A 19,485-nucleotide genomic window follows, 5' to 3' on the forward strand; every position below is an offset into this window, starting at 1 on the left:
CATTGTCATTGCCTCACATGGCACGCCGCATCGTGGTAGGAGCATTAAACTTGAACTGGATTATGGGGCTGTACGTGCCCACAATCGAATTATGAAGCATGCTGTAGTGGTGCACTCCGGATTAATTTTGGCACCATTGTGTTCTTTAACGTGTCCCGAAATAAAAGTGTGGGAGCGTTTTTTATTTTGCTCCCGTCGAAATGCGGCTGTTTCGGCCAAATCCGCGACCTCGAGCAATGCCATAGCTGCAAAGCTCTCGCGGCGAGCACTGAAGTGTTGATTTGACGTGCGACTGCTTCCATTTGTGTCACCTAGACCCTGCAGTACGCTTTAATGTGGCTCTGCTTCTGCACGCCGTGCGTAAGTTGTCTGCTAGACATATTTTCATGGTTTTGTTTTTTAGAAATAGCAGAAATGCACCGTATCTTACCTTGAACTTAAGTTTGTCCAGTGTTTCCTTGCCTTCTCACGTCACCTCTTCCCTATCCTCCCCCCCCCCCCCCCTGTATTTGTATGGGAACTGTGACAGAAAAGTGGCAAGGCTCTATTCACTTGTTTCGCGATTGCATCGGTTCTACCCATTCTCTGCCCCCTCTTCCCCTCCTCTCTTCCACTCTATCTAGTTTCCCTCTGGACTTGCACATTGGTACAAGGGTAAGCGCTTGCAGGGGGTAACGAATAATTACAACTGTCAAGAGGCTAATGTGGCGACGACCCGGGAGTTCCAGATGGCATTGTGCACATTCGTCGCGGTGAGGTCCAAACGAGTTCCTCGCGTCTCTTTCCTTCTCTGCCACGCTCCTTCCATGTATATACATGCTCTGAACCGCCCCCCGGCATTGTGTGCCAGACAGCAGCAGCCACAGCAGCAGCAGCAGCAATGGGAAAGTCGAAGAAAAAGGCAAAGAAAGTTTTACTTTAAAAGAACACACGAGCTGGAGCTGTTCGGGCCACGACACAAAAAACTGAGAGCCACAATGCCGTGTTGGTGATGACGATGCAGTGTGCTCTTATGGAGGAGCATCCGAGCTCCAAGGAAACGTTTTGGGTCATATTTGTTAGGAAAATGATGCGCATACGAGTAACATACACGCAATAATTGTATTTTTATAATATTCCTCATCATTAATTTTCGACAAAGTTTCGTGAAAATGGCTCCAGTATACAACACCAATTACTATACGAAGTAGCAGTTGCGACGTCAAATCCCGGCAGGGTGCGACGAGGCATTTGGATGATGCACGCTTGACAATGAACAATTGCATGCCATTTGGTCATTGTCTCTCAAAGCTGTTCAATCGTCAGCTGAAGGATGTCACAGCTGACTAAGAAACAAGTTTTTGTCACTAGAAGAGAAGGCTGGAGTTATTGCCAGGCTGAAGCTGGAAAGAAAAAAATCAGTCATTGCAGATGAATTTTGAATTCCAGCTAGCTCTTTTTTCACAATATTGAAATGCAAGGATGCTATAGCAGAAGTGCTAGCTTAAGGGACATGAGCGAAGCACAAGGGACTCAGCTGGTGCACGAGGCCTCGGACAAGGCAGTTTACACCTGGTTCGTGGGGACACAGGTCAAGAAAATCGCCCTTAGCGGCGATATTGTGCGGCAAAAAGCGCTGGATTATGCCTGCATACCAGGAATAGATTACTTTAGGGCCAGTGTAGGTTGGCTGAACAGATTCAAGTCATGCCACAGCATCATCGGCAAGGTTTTGTGCGGTGAAGTCGTTTCGTCTAATAGTGACGGCGCCACTGCTTGGATGTCAGCCAGCCTCACAGGCATCCTGAAAGACCATCGAATAATTATAACGCCGACAAGACCAAGCTCTTGTACGAGATGCTGCCCACCAGGACCCTGGATTTTAAGGGGCTGCACTGTAAAAAGCACAGTAAAAAGAGAAAAACTGTGCTCCTGTGCGCTAATGTGGACAGTTCAGACAAGCGGCTGCTTTTGTTCATCGGAAAAAGTACCAAACCACTCTGCTTCAAAGGAAAGCGAAGCCTTCAACCAGTACACGGACAGGCAAGGCCGAAAGGTTTGTCTACTTTTAGGTAATTGTTCCACCCACATCATAGAGGTCGCCGAGCTGGAAGACATGCAGTTAAAGTTTTTCTCACCAAACTGCACCTCCATCATTCAACCAAGGGGTCATCCAAGGGGTCATCCAGGATGGCCAAGGGGTCATGACCAAGGGGTCATCCAGAGCATCAAGGGGGCCTACTGTGAGTGCCTTATTTAAAGGCTGCTTCTGAGCACGCAATTGGGCTGCAGAACAAAAGTTGACCTCACAAGACGTGGGATGCGATCTTTCCGTACGTAACTTTCACTTATACCTGCTACCTTATACTTCACTTATAACATGGCCTTGCAAGAAACAATGCAGATCATGCCCTTCAAGGTGGTTTGTGGAAGGAACTTGATGACGACTTTCGAGGCCATGCTACCGCATGTCACTGATGAAGAGAAGCTTGATGTCGCCGCCTATCTCCATCGCACCAAGGAAGCCCGACAGTTCGCCCACCTGCACATCAAGAATCAGCTGAGGATGACAGAAAGCACTACAATCTCCGACTGCGAAACGTGGAGTACCAGCCGAGCGACAGTGTTTGGGTTTGCACCCCAATACGCCTACGAGGTCTTTGTGAGAGACTTCTACGACGCTACTTCAGGCTCTACACGATCATCTGATGAATTGGTGCACTGGATTATGCGGTCGTTCCAGGTGGCATTTCACTATCGCAGTGCACCGCCCACAACCTGAAATAGTCCATGTTGTGTCATGTCAGGTATGCTAACAAAGTTTAGGGCTTTGTTTCTGTTTTACTTTTTTTTGGTAGCTGTGCTTTTGTATTTTGATTCTCCTCTTGTGTTTGTAGCATCAGGATGATGCTTTTTAGGAGGGGACCATTGACATGTGTACTTGTTTATCTTTCTCGGGTGAACACTTTTTCACTGGCTAACAAAGGTTAAACATTATCGCTCAGTGCCTGCATCTATCTAAGTTTCTGGAATGTTATCGAAGGTTCTATCAATTGTATGTTGTCATCGAACCATGTGTAATCTGATTGTATGTGTGACGTGAATTGTGTAGTACATTCTGGAAGACGTGGGCACGAGCAATTATTCTGTAAACTTCGATGACTCATGTATAAAAGCTGGCGCACTTGCCCCACAGGTCATATTGATACATACCTATTGCGTGTTTCTTGTGGACGATGCACGCGGGCGCCCCAACGAAAACGACGAATGCTCTCTGACTCTCGAGCTGTTGGCCAAACTCACCAGCACTGCAGTTAACCTTTGTAAATATACTTTGTAAATAGTCTCCATTTCTTAATCCTTCATTCACGTAACATTTTGGTACAGGGTGCCATTCTCCGTCCTCGTCACGGAGGTCCGCAGTGGCCACACCTTCCTGCTTTCTGCCGTGGCTCCAGGTGACGACACCTCGTCTGCTTCTACTCTAGCGTCGCCGACAATAACATACTTTATGATTACCAATCCCTGTGATCCTGACATATTGTCCGGCCAAGATAATCTCGGCGTTTAGGATTGGCTCAGCCTGTATGAGCATGTTTTTTTGTTTTTTTTTCGACTTCCTGGTCATCATGACTGGATGTAGGGGCGTAGACCTGTACAACCTTCATTTTGTACCTCATATTAAGTTTCACAACAACACATGCCACCCTCTCGTTAATGCTATAGAATTCCTGTATGTTACCAGCTATATTCTTATTAATCAGGAATCCGACTCCTTGTTCTCGTCTCTCCGCTAAGCCCCGGTAGCACAGGACGTGCCCGCTTCTTAACACTGTATATGCTTCTTTTGGCCTCCTAGCTTCACTGAGTCCTATTATATCCCATTTACTGCCCTCTAATTCCTCCAATAGCACTGCTAGACACGCCTCACTAGATAACGTTCTAACGTTAAACGTTGCCAGGTTCATATTCCAATGGCGGCCTGTCCGGAGCCGGTGATTCTTAGCACCCTCTGCAGGGTCGCAGGTCTGACCGCCGCCGTGGTCAGTTGCTTCGCAGCTGCTGGGGACTGATGGCCGGGGTTTGATTGTTGTGTTCATATAGGAGGTTGTGGCCAAGTACTGCACCAGGGTGGCTAATCCTGCTCTGGTGAGGGAGTGCGTTACCGGTTCTGGTCACCGGGATCAGGCCGCACTCCAGGCCTGTTTCTGCAATTTTATCAACACGCGATTTTTTTTTTTTTTTAATCCGGTGGAAAATTGACGGCACCGGGATTCGAACCACGGACCTCTTGCACGCGAGGCGGGTGTTCTACCTCTACGCCACCGCTGCACTCCACGTCCACGTCTTCCACGTCTTCTATGAAGACGTGGAATCGGCGATGGGTAGAGGGAAAACAAAATACACTATACTGATGGGCGATTTCAATGCCAAGGTAGGCAAGAAGCATGCTGGAGACAAGGCAGTGGGGGAATATGGCATAGGCACTAGGAATAGCAGGGGAGAGTTATTAGTAGAGTTTGCAGAACAGAATAATATGCGGATAATGAATACCTTCTTCCGCAAGCGGAATAGCCGAAAGTGGACATGGAGGAGCCCGAACGGCGAGACTAGAAATGAAATAGATTTCATACTCTGCGCTAACCCTGGCATCATACAAGATGTGGACGTGCTAGGCAAAGTGCGCTGCAGTGACCACAGGATGGTAAGAACTCCAATTAGCCTAGACCTGAGGAGGGAACGGAAGAAACTGGTACATAAGAAGCTGATCAATGAGTTAGCGCTAAGAGGGAAAATAGAGGAATTCCACATCAAGCTCCAGAACAGGTATTCGGCTTTAACTCAGCAAGAGGACCTTAGTGTTAAAACAATGAACGACAAGCTTACGGGCATCATTAAGGAGTGTGCAATAGAAGTCGGTGGTAACTCCGTTAGACAGGATGCCAGTAAGCTATAGCAGGAGACGAAAGATCTGATCAAGAAACGCCAATGTATGAAAGCCTCTAACCCTACAGCTATAATAGAACTGGCAGAACTTTCGAAGTGAATCAACAAGCGTAAGACAGCTGACATAAGGAAGTATAATATGGATAGAATTGAACAAGCTCTCAGGAACGGAGGAAGCCTAAAAGCAGTGAAGAAGAAACTAGGAATTGGCAAGAATCAGATGTATGCGTTAAGAGACAAAGCCGGCAATATCATTACTAATATGGATGAGATAGTTCAAGTGGCTGAGGAGTTCTATAGAGATTTATACAGTACGAGTGGCATCCACGATGATAATGGAAGAGAGAATAATCTAGAGGAATTCAATATCCCAGAAGTAACGCCGGAAGAAGTAAAGAAAGCCTTGGGAGCTATGCAAAGGGGGAAGGCAGCTGGGGAGGATCAGGTAACTGCAGATTTGCTGAAGGATGGTGGGCAGATTGTTCTAGAAAAACTGGCCACCCTGTATACACAATGCCTCAAGACCTCGAACGTACCGGAATCTTGGAAGAACGCTAACATAATCCTAATCTATAAGAAAGGCGACGCCAAAGACTTGAAAAATTATAGACCGATCAGCTTACTGTCCGTTGCCTACAAAGTATTTACTAAGGTAATTGCAAATAGAATCCGGAACACCTTAGACTTCCGTCAACCAAAGGACCAGGCAGGATTCTGTAAAGGCTACTCAACAATAGATCATATTCACACTATCAATCAGGTGATAGAGAAATGTGCGGAATATAACCAACCATTATATATAGCTTTCATTGATTACGAGAAAGCGTTTGATTCAGTCGAAACCTCAGCAGTCATAAAGGCATTGCGGAATCAGGGTGTAGACGAGCCGTATGTAAAAATGCTGAAAGATATCTATAGCGGCTCCACAGCCACTGTACTCCTCCATAAAGGAAGCAACAAAATCCCAATAAAGAAAGGCGTCAGGCAGGGAGATACGATCTCTCCAATGCTATTCACAGCGTGTTTACAGGAGGTATTCAGAGACCTGGATTGGGAAGAATTGGGGATAAGAGTAAATGGAGAATACCTTAGTAACTTGCGCTTTGCTGATGATATTGCCTTGCTTAGTAACTCAGGGAACCAACTGCAATGCATGCTCACTGATCTGGAGAGGCAGAGCAGAAGGGTGGGACTAAAAATGAATCTGCAGAAAACTAAAGTAATGTTTAACAGTCTCGGAAGGGAACAGCAGTTTACGATAGGTAGCGAGGCACTGGAAGTGGTAAGAGAATACATCTACTTAGGACAGGTAGTGACTGCTGATCCAGATCATTAGACTGAAATAATCAGAAGAATAAGAATGGGCTGGGGTGCGTTTGGCAGGCATTCGCAGATCATGAACAGCAGGTTGCCATTATCCCTCAAGAGAAAAGTGTATAACAGCTGTGTCTTACCAGTACTCAAGTACGGGGCAGAAACCTGGAGGCTTACGAAAAGGGTTCTACTTAAATTGAGGATGACGCAACGAGCTATGGAAAGAAGAATGATAGGTGTAACGTTAAGGGATAAGAAAAGAGCAGATTGGGTGAGGGAACAAACGCGCGTTAATGACATCTTAGTTGAAATCAAGAAAAAGAAATGGCCATGGGCAGGACATGTAATGAGGAGGGAAGATAACTGATGGTCATTAAGGGTTATGGACTGGATTCCAAGGGAAGGGAAGCGTAGCAGGGGGCGACAGAAAGTTAGGTGGGCAGATGAGATTAGGAAGTTTGGAGGGTCAACATGGCCACAATTAGTACATGACCGGGGTAGTTGGAGAAGTATGGGAGAGGCCTTTGCCCTGCAGTGGCCGTAATCAGGCTGCTGATGATGATGATGTATGAGCATGTTAGCCAAAACAACCGCTGGGACCCTACCATTATGCTAGCAAATGTCCTATTCTACTTGTGCATTACTCCTCGTGTCTGGTTCCGGACACATGAGGAAAATACCTCTAGCTGGGATGCTTTCAAGGATAGGCTCAGTGACTTTGGAAATCCCACCAGTCGGCAGCTGGCTGCTATAAAAGAGCTTCATACCCGAGTTGAGTCTTCTACTGAATCGTATGTCTTGGACATTCAAAACGTGCTCGCTCTTTGCCAGAAAGTCTACGTTAAGATGGCCGAGGTTGAGAAAGTCAGCCGCGTACTCAAAAGGATTGCGGAAGATGCGTTCAACTTGTTTGACTTCAACAATGTGTCCACCATCGATGTCATTGTCAAGGAATGCCACCGCTTTGAACTCGCCAAAAGCCGCCTCGTCATTCCGCAGTTCTCCCGGCTCCCTAACACGGCTGCAACGTCGTCTTGCGTCGACCATAGCGCTTCACCACCTTTAAATGAGCATGTCACACATATTGTTCGCCACGAGCTCGAGGCCACAAGTCCTGTGCCGTTCCATCTACGCCCACTTGACCCCCCCATTGAGTGGCTAGCCCCAGCAATCACTCTCATTCAGGCAGTCTGTGCGGGAAGAATTTGTAAACCTAGGTTTTTTTGCTGCCTGCTTTGTCTCCCGACCTAACGCTCAACTGGTGCCGACTGCTACGCCTCACGGTGATCTGTATTCCCCTCCCAGATACCGCAACCCATCGAGTGGAGAACTCTGGACGACAAGCCCATTTGCTTCTGTTGCCTCTGCATTGGCCATGTCGCTTGCCACTGCCACACCTCCTGGACGCCACCGTAGGCAAGCTTCTCTTCCCCATCTCCTCGCGCGTATACCGACCCATGCCGTTACTCATCTTGCCGTATGCCTCCTACCTCAGGCGTATCCGTCGATGACAGTCGTTGTGCTCGCTCGCTCGCCGTCGCCACAGCCACACCGCTATTCGTCGCTGACCAATTATGGACCCTCCCGAATGGAAAACTAGACCATGCAGCTCCTGCAGGTAGTACTGAATTATTTTCGTCGTGTTGAAATCCTCCATTGATGCTCCCACCGAACCATAACTTTACTTGATTTTCACGTCGACAGTATCCCATTGACGGCGTTAATAGACACTGGAGCGCAGGTGTGCATAATGATTTCTAACCTCCGTCGTCAACTGAGGAAGGTTCTCACGCCTTCTACTACTCGAGCCGTACGCGTGGCCAATGGCAGCACTGTTGACATCACTGGAATGTGTACTTCCCGTATAAGTATAGCCAAACGGCACGTTCCTGTTTTTTTTTACAGTGCTTACCAATTGTCCCCATGACCTAATCGTCGTACTCGACTTTCTTACGGTGCATTCAGCTTTCATCGACTGTTCTGCCGTTACCCTTTGCCTCGAACTTACTCTCCTCGCGCATATTTGTGCCAAACTGCCAAACAATGTTAGTACGACCGCCTTCGTCCACCTACCGCCTAAAGCCTTGACTTTCGTCGATTTGCTGTCATCTTTTCCTGTGCCCTATGGTGATTATGTCGCCGCACCTGTTCCTGATGTCCTTTCGATGCGCAATATCACCATGCCCCACTCCCTTCGTCACCGTCGCCGATAGCCGGACATGCCTCCCCATCGTCAATTTTGGCCTGACGAAGGAAGTTCTTCCCAAATGCATATCGGTTGCAATGCTCCATGCTATCGGAGATGAACACGTCACAATATTTTCTGTAGACGTCTGTTTAGATTCTTAACCATGTCAACAAGATGCTATTTGCCCTGACGCAACATTTCGTCCCATGATTTCCGATGACATCTTCGACCTCAGCAATCACCAATTGGGTCAGACTTCAATTGTTAAGCATCACATAAATAATGGTGATGCCAGTTTTATTTCTTGCCGACCGTATAGAGTTTCTGTTTAAGAGCGTAAGGTTATTCAAGAGGAAGTGAACAACATGCTTGCCAAAGGCATTGTTGAACCTTCGTCGAGCCCTTGGGCGTCACCCGTGGTGCTTGTTAAAAAGCAAGATGGCACATGGCGTTTCTGCATAGATTATCATAATCTAAACCGCATTACCAAGAAAGACATCTAGCCGTTGCCTCACTTTGACGATGCCCTCGATTGTCTCCACGGTGCTAACTACTTTTCATCAATAGACCTGCGGTCTGGTCTTTGGCAGATTTCTGTGGATGAAAAAGACCAAGAGAAGACCGCGTTCGTCACTCCTGATGGTCTGTATCTATTCAAACTTATGCCATTCGGTCTATGCAACGCCCCACCAACGTTCGAACATATGATGGACTCATTGCTTCAAGGGTTCAAATGGTCAATGCCTCTGCTACCCAGACGACATTCTCATATTTTCGCCTACATTTGAGACGCACCTTGAACGCTTATCAGCTGTTCTTCAAGTCTTCCGCGAGGCTGGGCTCCAACAAAATTCCTCGAAGTGTCACTTCAGTTGTCGGCAGATTACAGTGCTGGGCCACTTCATCGACGCTTCCGGTGTTCAACTAGACCCGGAGGAAATTCTTGCTGTCACGTCTTTTCCTGTACCTCAGTCTGTCAAAGACATCCGAAGTTTTGTAGGACTCTGCTCCTACTTCCGACGCTTCGGTAAAGACTCCCATTGATTGCCCGACCTCGTACTGATCTTCTGAAGAAGGACGTGCTGTTTATATGGGGCCCTGCTCAAACTGCTGCCTTTGCCCACCTCACCAACATTCTCACCACACCACTTATATTGACCCACTTTGACCCATCCTCTCCTACAGGGGTGCGTACGATGCCAGTGGTCACAATATCAAAGCTGTCTTCGCCCAGCACCAACAGGGTCAAGATAGTGTTATCGCATATGCTAGCCGCCTCCTCACAGCAGCGAAGCACAACTATTCAATTACAGATCATGAATGCCTCGTTCTCGTCTGGGCAGTTTCCAAATTCCGCCCGTACTTGTATGGCATGCATTTCTCTGTAATCACGGACCACCATTTGCTCTGCTGGCTTTCCTCGCTCAAGAATCCTATCGGCCGGCTTGGTCGCTGGGCTCTGCGGCTGCAAGAATATTCCTATGCAGTAGTGTACAAGTCTGGCTGATTGCATCAAGATGCAGACTGTTTATCACACGATCCATTGAATGAACCACCCGCTGACCCTGACCCCGATACCTATGCTTGCGTTTTCTTCTTTTCTCAGCTGCTGCACGTTGCCAGCGAGTAACGCCGTGATGCCACTTTTTGCTCCATCATTGATGGCTTGGAATCTTCGCCTTCTGATTCATCCCTTCACCTGTTTGTTCTCTGGGACAGTGTATTATACCGCCACAATGTACGGCCCGACGATCCTGCCCAACTCCTCGTCATTCCTAAGCACTTCCGGTCAGCTGTTCTCCAAGAACTTCATGATTTACCAACGGCAGGTCATCTTGGCGTCTCCTACACCTACGACCGGATCCGCCAACGCTTCTTTTAACCAGGCCTTGCGCGCTTCGTCCGAAAATACGTTGCGGCATGAAAAAAATGCCAGCGTCGAAAAACACCATCAACGCTCCCTGCCGGGTGCCTTCAACCGCTTGACATTCCTTCGGAGCCGTTCTTTCGCGTTGGCTTGAACTTAATTGGCCCTTTCCCACTATCCACATCTGGCAAAAAGTGGGTCTCTGTGACGACAGATTACGCCATGCGCTACGCCATCACTAGAGCGCTTCTAACAAGCTGCGCCACAGATGTCGCCGATTTTCTTTTACGGGACATGATTCTGCAGCATGGTGCTCCACACCAACTGCTCACAGACCGTGGTCAGACATTTCTTTCTCAAGTCATAGCCGATATCCTGCAGCCCTGCTCCACCAAGCACAAGCTGACTACGTCTTACCATCCTCAGACTAATGGTCTCACCAAGTGTCTGAATCGCACCCTAACAGACATGCATGCAAAGTATGTCTCGTCCGACCATACTGATTGGGACCTTGCCCCACTTTATGTAACTTTTGCATATAATTCTTCACTTCACGACACTGCCGGTTATTCCCCGTCCTTTCTGCTGTTCAGCCGAAAACCCACATTGTGGGTTGCCATCCGCTGCATTGTCATCCGCCACAGCTTTTCGCAACTTTTCGCAACTTTTCGCCTGGATCTCTGGTACTCCTGTGGTCCCCGACTCATCATGTTGGCCTGTCAGAAAAACTCCCGTCTTGGCCCATGTCGAGTGCTGCGTGCCATGACTCCAGTTACGTATGAAATCGCTCCAGTCGGTACCAGTGCCTCATCTGCCCCGAATTCCACTGACGTTGTGCATGTTGCATGCCTCAAACCATATTACTTTCCGGTTGTCACCTATATTTAGACGCACCGGGACGGTGCTTCTGCCGCCGGAGGTAATGATACATGCATATTGCATGTTTCTTGTGGACGATGCACGTGGGTGCCCGGACGAAGACGACGAATGCTCTCTGGCTCTTGAGCTGTCGACTGAACTGGCCAGCGCTGCAGTTATTCTTTCTAAATATACTTTGTAAATAGTCTCCAGTTCTTAATCCTTCGTTCGCGTGACAATATTTCAATGATCATCGACTGTGTTCGCTGCTATTATTGTGCTTTGAGTGTAACTTGCTTTTGTGGGCACAGGTTCGCCTAATAAAACACAATTATCGTCATTCACTGTTTTGCAGTTCTTTTCTTCATCACTACAACGTGACAGTATAATCATTGTGGTTTGACTGGAATAAGGCGCATGCTGCTGTTATGCTTTTTCATCACGCTTCCATGCTATGGTACTTCGTGTATGCCCTCTTTTTATAGTGACCGGGTTCGAAGTGTTCGTTGTAACAATAAGGTGATTTTAAAAATGTACGTTAGATCTGGAAGCAATTTCGATGGGCATGGCCGGAAAAACCATAAATGCACTGAAATGTGGTTGCTATAACTGATATGTTGTTATATTTGGGGCCGTTTTAAGTGGGTTTGAGGGTATTTGCGCACCCCTAGTCTTCTGCCGTCCTCTACGGCACTTCCCTTCTCTTGGTACCCATTTTGTACCCTACTTATTAACGGAAATTTCAAAACCCTATCCGAATTGCTTTTTATATACCATATGTGCTCGCATAATAGATGCACCCCCAACAATGCTCTTGGAAGTTTGAATTTTTGTTGCCCCTCTTATGAATTGCACCCTGTGCAGTCCTGAAATAAACTGTCATGCTGTGGTCTTTTGGGGAGACTAGAATCTTTTACTCTCGCTCATCTGTTTAGAGCAAGTGCATTTAGTCTCAATGCTCGGTGCTCTGTAGAAAATAATAATGCCACATGAAGAAAGCTGAAATCACAGAAACGAAACTCTATAGCTAACACGTGCAGGCTGCATATCCGTGGAGCTGCACACCAGCAGGGGCGGCGGGTTTGATAACGGAAAAGCTGATGGCAAAGCCATGACAACAGAACACTGGCAGCAAGAATGCAGAAAGAGTGACCACAATGCATGCTCTTAATGCATGCTTGCCACCTGTGCCTGTGCAAAGGCACCTCGCAGACTCGAGAGAGTAAAAAACTCGCAACTGCTCTCTGCAACAGCAACTTTACCACTATACTCCGGTGGAAGAGGAGAGCGCGTGATGCACATTTCATTTCATTTCATTTTATTTCCTCAAAGACCCCGTAGTAGGGGTATTACATAAGGGGTGGGATTACAACATATACAAACAAGTGTTATAATGCATTCAATTCTGTAGATAAAAAGTTGTTACATCTTGAACAAATTGTAAAGAGCAGGTGATGGCAGCGATTTGATGAGGAAGGCTATTCCAGTCTTTAGATGCTCGGTAGAAAAATGAGGCTTAAAATGTATTTGTGCGTGAATGTGGTTGTGCTACCTTGTGGGGATGGCCAATGCATCGTTACCGGCGTGTTGGAGGAACAATGTATGGTGGTCGATTAAGCATCGAATAGTAGAACCTGTTGAGGGAAAGGGTGACAATGCGGCGAAGAAGGGATAGAAGCGATAAGGAAGATTCTTTTTTTAAAGATGATATGCTGATGTTGTAAGAGTATGTGGAATGAATATACCTGGTGACGCGATTTTGAACTGCCTCGAGGACATCGGCGACATATGCTTGATGTCATATGCTTGAGGACATATGCTTGATGCGGATCCCAGATGGCAGATGCATATTCGAGTTTCGTTTTTACCAATGATCTATAGGCTAACAGTTTTACATGCAATGGAGCGTGGCGAAGGTGACGTCTTAGAAATCCCAATGTTTTGTTAGCCAATGAAATAACATTAGTAACGTGTGCATTCCAGGTTAGATCATTAGTCAAGGTGGTACCTAGGTATTTGTAGGATTCCACTGATTCCACGGTGACGTCACCAATCCGATAAGAAAAGTGAAGAGGGTGATGATGATGGGTAAATGAGACAAGTTTGCATTTATTAGAGTTGAGTGTCATCAGCCAAACATCACACCATTCTTGTACCCGGGTAAGGTCAGATTGAAGAGTCATTTAGCCAGTGATGGCATTGACTGCACGGTAAATAATGCAGTCATCGGCAAACATACGGATATGGCAGGACACATGCAAGGGTAAGTCATTAATGTAAACTAAGAAAAGAAGGGGGCCAAGGACGGACCCATGTGGTATGCCTGATGTGACGAGTGTAATGTTTGAAGTGTGGTTATTAAATGAGACCTACTGTGAGCGGTTAGTTGAAAATTGCTCAAGCCATTTTAGGATATCAGGATGCAAATGCAAACGAGAAATTTTCAGTAATAGGCGTTGATGAGCCATTTTGTCAAACGCTTTTGCATAATCCAAAAATATGGCGTCTGTTTGTATGTTACGATCAAAATTAGCATGGATATCATGAAGAAATAGTGCAAGCTGGGTCTCGCAAGAACGGCCCCTGCGGAACCCGTGCTGTGAAGGATGTAAGAAGTTGTTAGCGTCTGGAAAGTTCATAATATGAGAGTAGGTTACATGCTCCATGATCTTGCAGGGAACACTTGTCAATGAGATGGGGCGGTAATTTAGGGGAGAATTTTCGTTGCCCGATTTGTAGACTGGAGCAACCTTCCCCATCTTCCACTCGTCTGGCATGGTGCCTGTGGAAAGCGACTGTGAAAATAATAAATAGAGAAACTCTGCAGAAATGTGTTTCATGTTTTTTAGTAGTTTAGAGTTAATTTCATTGATGCCAGATGATGAAGACAACTTAATATTTTCTATCACAGATAAGAGCCCGCGTAGTGTGAATGTGATGGCTGACATGTTGCATTGTATATTTGTGGTTGGCAGGGGAGGAATTGTGTCGATTTCATTATTGAAGACTGAAGAAAACATCTTGTTGAAAATATTAGCGCAGGTTAAATCTGTCACCAATTCACCCAGCTCGTTAGTAAGATTATTGAGACACGTTTCTTTGGGGTTTATCGCCTGCCAGAATTTTCTTGGATTAGTAAGTAAAATGTTTGGCAGGTCATAGTGAAAAAAGGCTTGCTTGGCATCGTGAATTCCGATTAAGTATGCAGCTTCAGCAGCGTAATATTTCTTCCATGCAGCTGAGCTTGCCTTAACTTTAGCGTGGCCATAAAGGCGCTCTTTTTTATTTTCTAGTCGTTTTAAGCATCCTGTAAACCATGGTTTTTGTCGGTTGGATCGAATGGTTATCCTAGGAATAAATTGATTCTTTAGTTGACATAGTTTGTTTTTAAACAACAGCCAGTTATCATAAATCGAATGGTTGTTAAATTCATCTGCAAAGGTAGAAAAGAATGTGTTCAATTCAGTATTTTTAGCCTCGTAGTTACCTTTGTCATATAAACAAATTGTCTTCTTGTGCATGTCGTGGGGTGAGGGAGCGAAAGTGAAGGCAGCATGAATAACTTTGTGATCACTAATCTCACGAAGATATGTAAGGGATGTTAAGCTTTCAGGATGACTGGTTAGTATAAGATCTAAAATATTGGCAGGCTCCAGTACTAGCTGTGGTAAATTGTAATTTAAACACACTTCTATAAAGTCGCTCACTTCAGTTTGATTTGTTAGTAAAGCAGTGCCATTGTGCCAGTTAATGTTGGGAAAATTAAAGTCTCCAAAAAGGAGAATAATAGCATTGAGATGCTTTGAAGTAATTTCATTTAATATGTTGTTTAAGAGATTAGAAACATCAGGTTGATGGTGAGGGGGTCGATAAACACCTAGCAGTACTGTTTGTGGAGAACATTGACATTTTAACCACAGTGTTTTCGAGTGGCTGTCAATGTTAATTCATGTTCACGGCAATTGTTTGTTCATGGCATGGCACAAAGAAGAGTCAAAGTGAGTGAAGAAGGGGCGACCACTGCTTGGTCGGCATACTGGGCATGCATAGTCGGGCATAGTGTTGAATTTGTGAGTGTTCCGCGATTTTTTTTGTTTGTGGTTTCACTGTGTGCGAGGGGTTGTAATTCGAGTTATACGTACACCTGCTGCCGGACACAGAGTTTATCCGCTCACAAAATGGCAATGCTGATCAGAAGCCGGTAAACCCTGACATGCTAACGAGCAAAATAGTAGTGGAAAGAGGCACTACAGCCAGAAGCAGCTGCGAGGACATGCTGTAGTGGAACTACAATGTTGATAAAGTGGCCAGCGACTTGGGCGACAGGTCTGGTGGTTTCAATGCAGAGTGAAGTTCAGTAATAATGCTATTAGTGTTTGAAAATGGTATACATGTATTTTTAGTGCAAAGGTGCCTTTTTCAAATCACTTCCTTCTTAGTTTTTCATTTTTGCTGTTTTGGGAAGTTCTCACGAAATTTACCTCGCGTAATAAACGCAACCCTCTACTGTGCTTCATTTTTTTGGAAAAGAAGTGGGCATTCATTACACGAGTACATCTGGTATGTAAGCAATGGAGAGCTGGAGAAGCAAATGGCAAGGAAGGCTGTCGCCAGGCGCTTGAGCATTGCTCTCCCTTAGGCAAGATACAGTGTACAAAAAAATGTACGCAGTAGCCAAAGAAAACTTTAAAAGAAAGCTTTTGCATTTATTTTATAATGTCCAGAGTGTTGAGACTAAACTAGTCTAGCCTATGTACTGACTGTTTTTTTTTTTTCTGTTAGGAAGTAGCAAGCGTTGTGTGTAGCTCTGCATTCTACATCCAAGTTATGAGTTGTGTTTTCGTTTACATTTATTTTGCGGCCCAACCAGTCGTTCTTTCACTAATAAGTCTTCCCTAGACTCACCGTGGTGATGCCTGTCACCTTTGTTCATTGCAGCAAGACTGCAACATGGCTATTGAAGACAGGGTGGCATTTGCCTGCCTTCACCTCACCGACGCAAAGGTAAGAATGTCTTCATGTTATGGTTGGCACACTCTAGAAGATACAGTGCTGTCAAGACAAAAACAACCCTGAAAACAGAAACATTACACAGCAGAGATAACTAAAGCACATTCAAGCATGGTTATCAAAGAGGCCTAAATTTGGTTTCAGTGTGCAGTAGAACCTCAACGGCAAATTTTTGGCTGATGTGATTGATGCTCATAGCAGTAGAAAAGAATGCTAGTATCAAATTTTGACAATACGTTTTCCCATGTGACTGGTTGTCTTTCCCCTGTTTTTTAGCATCAATATTGCACTACCATATGTCCGAATTGTAAAACATGTTTCTATTGCTTGTGCCAGTGCAATGTTTCTGCATATTTGATACATGCTGAAGTTTCCAACTAATGTACTTGCATAATAGATGAACCTCCAACATTGCTCTTGAAAATATGAATTTTTATTTCCCCCTCGTAATAATCATGCCCTCAACTTTAACACCAGTCTCTTCCTGTCCTTTAAAGTCGCTCCTAACGAAACATCAGCTAGCACAAGACGGGGGTAATTGGAGATCGCAGGGAGAGTCCTTCATCCTGCATTAGTTTCCATTGTGAGATAGATTAGCTCCACGCACCATCATTGTACTCCACTGTTGAAGCTAGTTAGTCTGCTTATGTTTTACACTTTAACCAATTGCACTAGAGTCCCATAACCCACTTCACAATATGTTGGCAGCGAAGTGGAAGCTATCATCTATGATCAGGAGCACATTTGTGCAAATGCACCTGGGGCATCATCTGCTCTCAAAAAGGCCACAGGCCTGCACGGCACACGCAGCACAGTCCAACGTTACTAGACTAGCTTCAGTTGTAAAACTCCCCGCCCGCGCGCTTACAGCCGCTGTCGCCACTTCTGTGACAGCCGCCAGATGGCAGCGCTGTTCCATCGGGCTCCAGTGCAGACGCCTCGTCACAGCCTTAAGCTCGTGCGGACGGGCAGTTTGCGCGTGTTTCACGCTCGCTGGCGTTCATCCTTGTCCGAATTAGTAATACCACGAGAAAGCGGTATCCACCTACAGCAATAAGATTTATCGCGCAAGTTCGTTAATACTGAAAGAAAGGTAAACTGCACGAAAGGAAGAAACGCATACAGCGAAGCGCAGAAGCTGCGTTTCTAGTTGTCGTGTGTTTCTTCCTGTCGTCTTAACATTTCGCACAGTTTAGGCTCACGAGCCTGAATATCTGGCCAAAGTGCGTGATTGTAGGATGATCTTCATCCCCAGCGAAGCTTCTCACCATGCCAAAAAAGCGCTACAAGAAGAAAGATGAGGATGGTCTGTGTACGCACAAGCCACAAAAAACAAAAAAAAAAACAAAAAAAAAAGAAAAAAGAAGAAGTCGGATTTTTCATTCCGTGAAGATCGTAAATCAGCGAAGCTGAAACGTGCGGCCCCTGTGTTTATCACTGGGTTAATCCCGAGTGTTCATTAAAGTATTTCTCAGTTATGAGGTTACACACACAATCGGCTGCGACGGAGAGAACGACGTCACTGACGGTATGCCCGCAGTCCGCAGTTGTCGCTTGCGTTCCATGTCTCGAGTTTGCTCGGCGGCGTGGTTAGCAGCCTTCGCCTGCAATTTGCCGCTTGTACATTCTTCGAAATTAAATTTCTTCAAAATTATATCTTTCCGTTACGTAAGACCATGAGTGGCTCATACCCCCGTAAACACGGCCTCCCCATTACGACGACAGAAGTGAAGTGCAATTCTATGCTGGAAAGATGAACGGCCACGCAGCCAGCTGTGGAAGACAAGAACGAACGCGGGAGCAGTGGCATGAGCGCGTGCCGTTGATTTCGCAGAGAGTTCCCGGTCGGCACGAGGAATCGCTGTTTCACGCCGAGCAAAGCGTCGCATTGCTGGGAGCACAGAAAGAGTGGTGCGCCGAACTGTCGACATCGTTCTGATAGCGGCATCTGCAACCAGGTACGCAGCTCGTTGGCATCGTCTGCTGATATTAAGAAACTCGGCGAAGGCTACAGTTCCACAGATGACATGCTTGCTGAAATTCGCCGTCAACAACGAACCACAGAATCCACCAGCGCGGCACCGCGTGCTTAGTCCGGCCCGCCCGCATAGCCGGCCAGTGAGGAAGTGAAGCCGGGCGCAACTGTAGCGCCACGAAGGCGCGGGCGGGTGGCGGTTCCGCGCAACGGCGGCGAGTCTTAAAACTGAAGCCAGTCTAGTAACGTTGGCACAGTCAGTGCAAGCTGGAGGAGCGTCTCCTTATGAGGCCGTTGTAAACTGATTGAACTCAGTAACTGTAAGTAGCAAGTACATTGAAAGTCATGCTTTTATTTGCACGCTTGCATGCATTTATTGAAACACACTCATGTGTGCTTTATGGTCAGAAAAGTTGGTTGAGATGGATGCAGCAGGGCGATAAGAGCACTTTGATGTTTGTAAATAAAAAGTCCAAACAATTATTGCTGCGCAACGAGCTGCATTGTGTATTTGACACAAATTCCATGCCCAAGTATTCTTGCACACAGTGTGCAAACCAGGCGTTGTGTGGATTCTTCGTGTGTATGTTGAAATCATCTGTAAAAATTAGGGGCACATCATGTTGAGCAATGAAGGTATGTGACAAGAAGTCCGTAATATTCCCGTGTCTAGCACCTGGCAACACACACCTGAGGCACCACAATGCCCTTGGAGTTGCATGCTGCGCACACATCAGCAGAGTCTATGTCCGGTGCTCCTACGAGTTTGAATGGCACATACTCATTTCCTAGTTCGTGTATTGCCACACCCGAGGCCCAGTGCGCAGTTCTATTTGCTGACATGACACATCTGTAGCTGGTGATGTCATGCGGACGATCCCAGTTCTCGGAACACAGAGTAGGGACACTTGCATGAAGATGTAGTTGTGCATTATGACGTCAAACCTGTGTGCTAGAGAACGTACGGTGAGAGAGCAGATGGCAAATCGGTTTGGCTGATATGATCGAGCAGTGCAAAGAAACGTTTCATGATTGTGTCAATTCAACATGATTTGAGTCTGAAATTTGTCACGCAGTGCTCGATCTTAGTTTTTGGCAGCGTGGTAAAACATGTAGTCGTCGTCAGCATTCATGATGTAAAGGCCATCAAGTGAAGGGACTCAACTCAGTGCAAAGTACACAAATTTCTGGGGGTGACGTGTGTTGTATTTGTTAACAACACTACTATATGTGCCACCCTGATGCTTATGAATGGTTGTTGCACTAGCCTGCACCATGAGAAACGGTGTATAGTGACATGTTATGTCAACTGTGTGGTCCAACGTTGTGGTCACTGTGCTTTGTTCA

General features: G+C 46.2%; 1 protein-coding gene across 5 annotated transcripts in view; it reads left to right on the forward strand.

Moving 5' to 3' along the window:
* The window catches only part of mio (GATOR complex protein mio), a 547,780-nt gene that overhangs the window by 313,977 nt on the left and 214,318 nt on the right, over positions 1-19,485 (forward strand). For all 5 annotated transcript variants that reach the window (XM_072286653.1, XM_072286650.1, XM_072286651.1 and 2 more), the window contains one exon: positions 16,092-16,157. In XM_072286653.1, the coding sequence (XP_072142754.1) occupies positions 16,092-16,157 (66 nt within the window). The remainder of the gene's footprint in view (positions 1-16,091; positions 16,158-19,485) is intronic.

This window comes from Dermacentor andersoni, chromosome 2 (assembly GCF_023375885.2).
Source record: "Dermacentor andersoni chromosome 2, qqDerAnde1_hic_scaffold, whole genome shotgun sequence".
In the NCBI taxonomy this organism is placed as follows: domain Eukaryota; kingdom Metazoa; phylum Arthropoda; class Arachnida; order Ixodida; family Ixodidae; genus Dermacentor; species Dermacentor andersoni.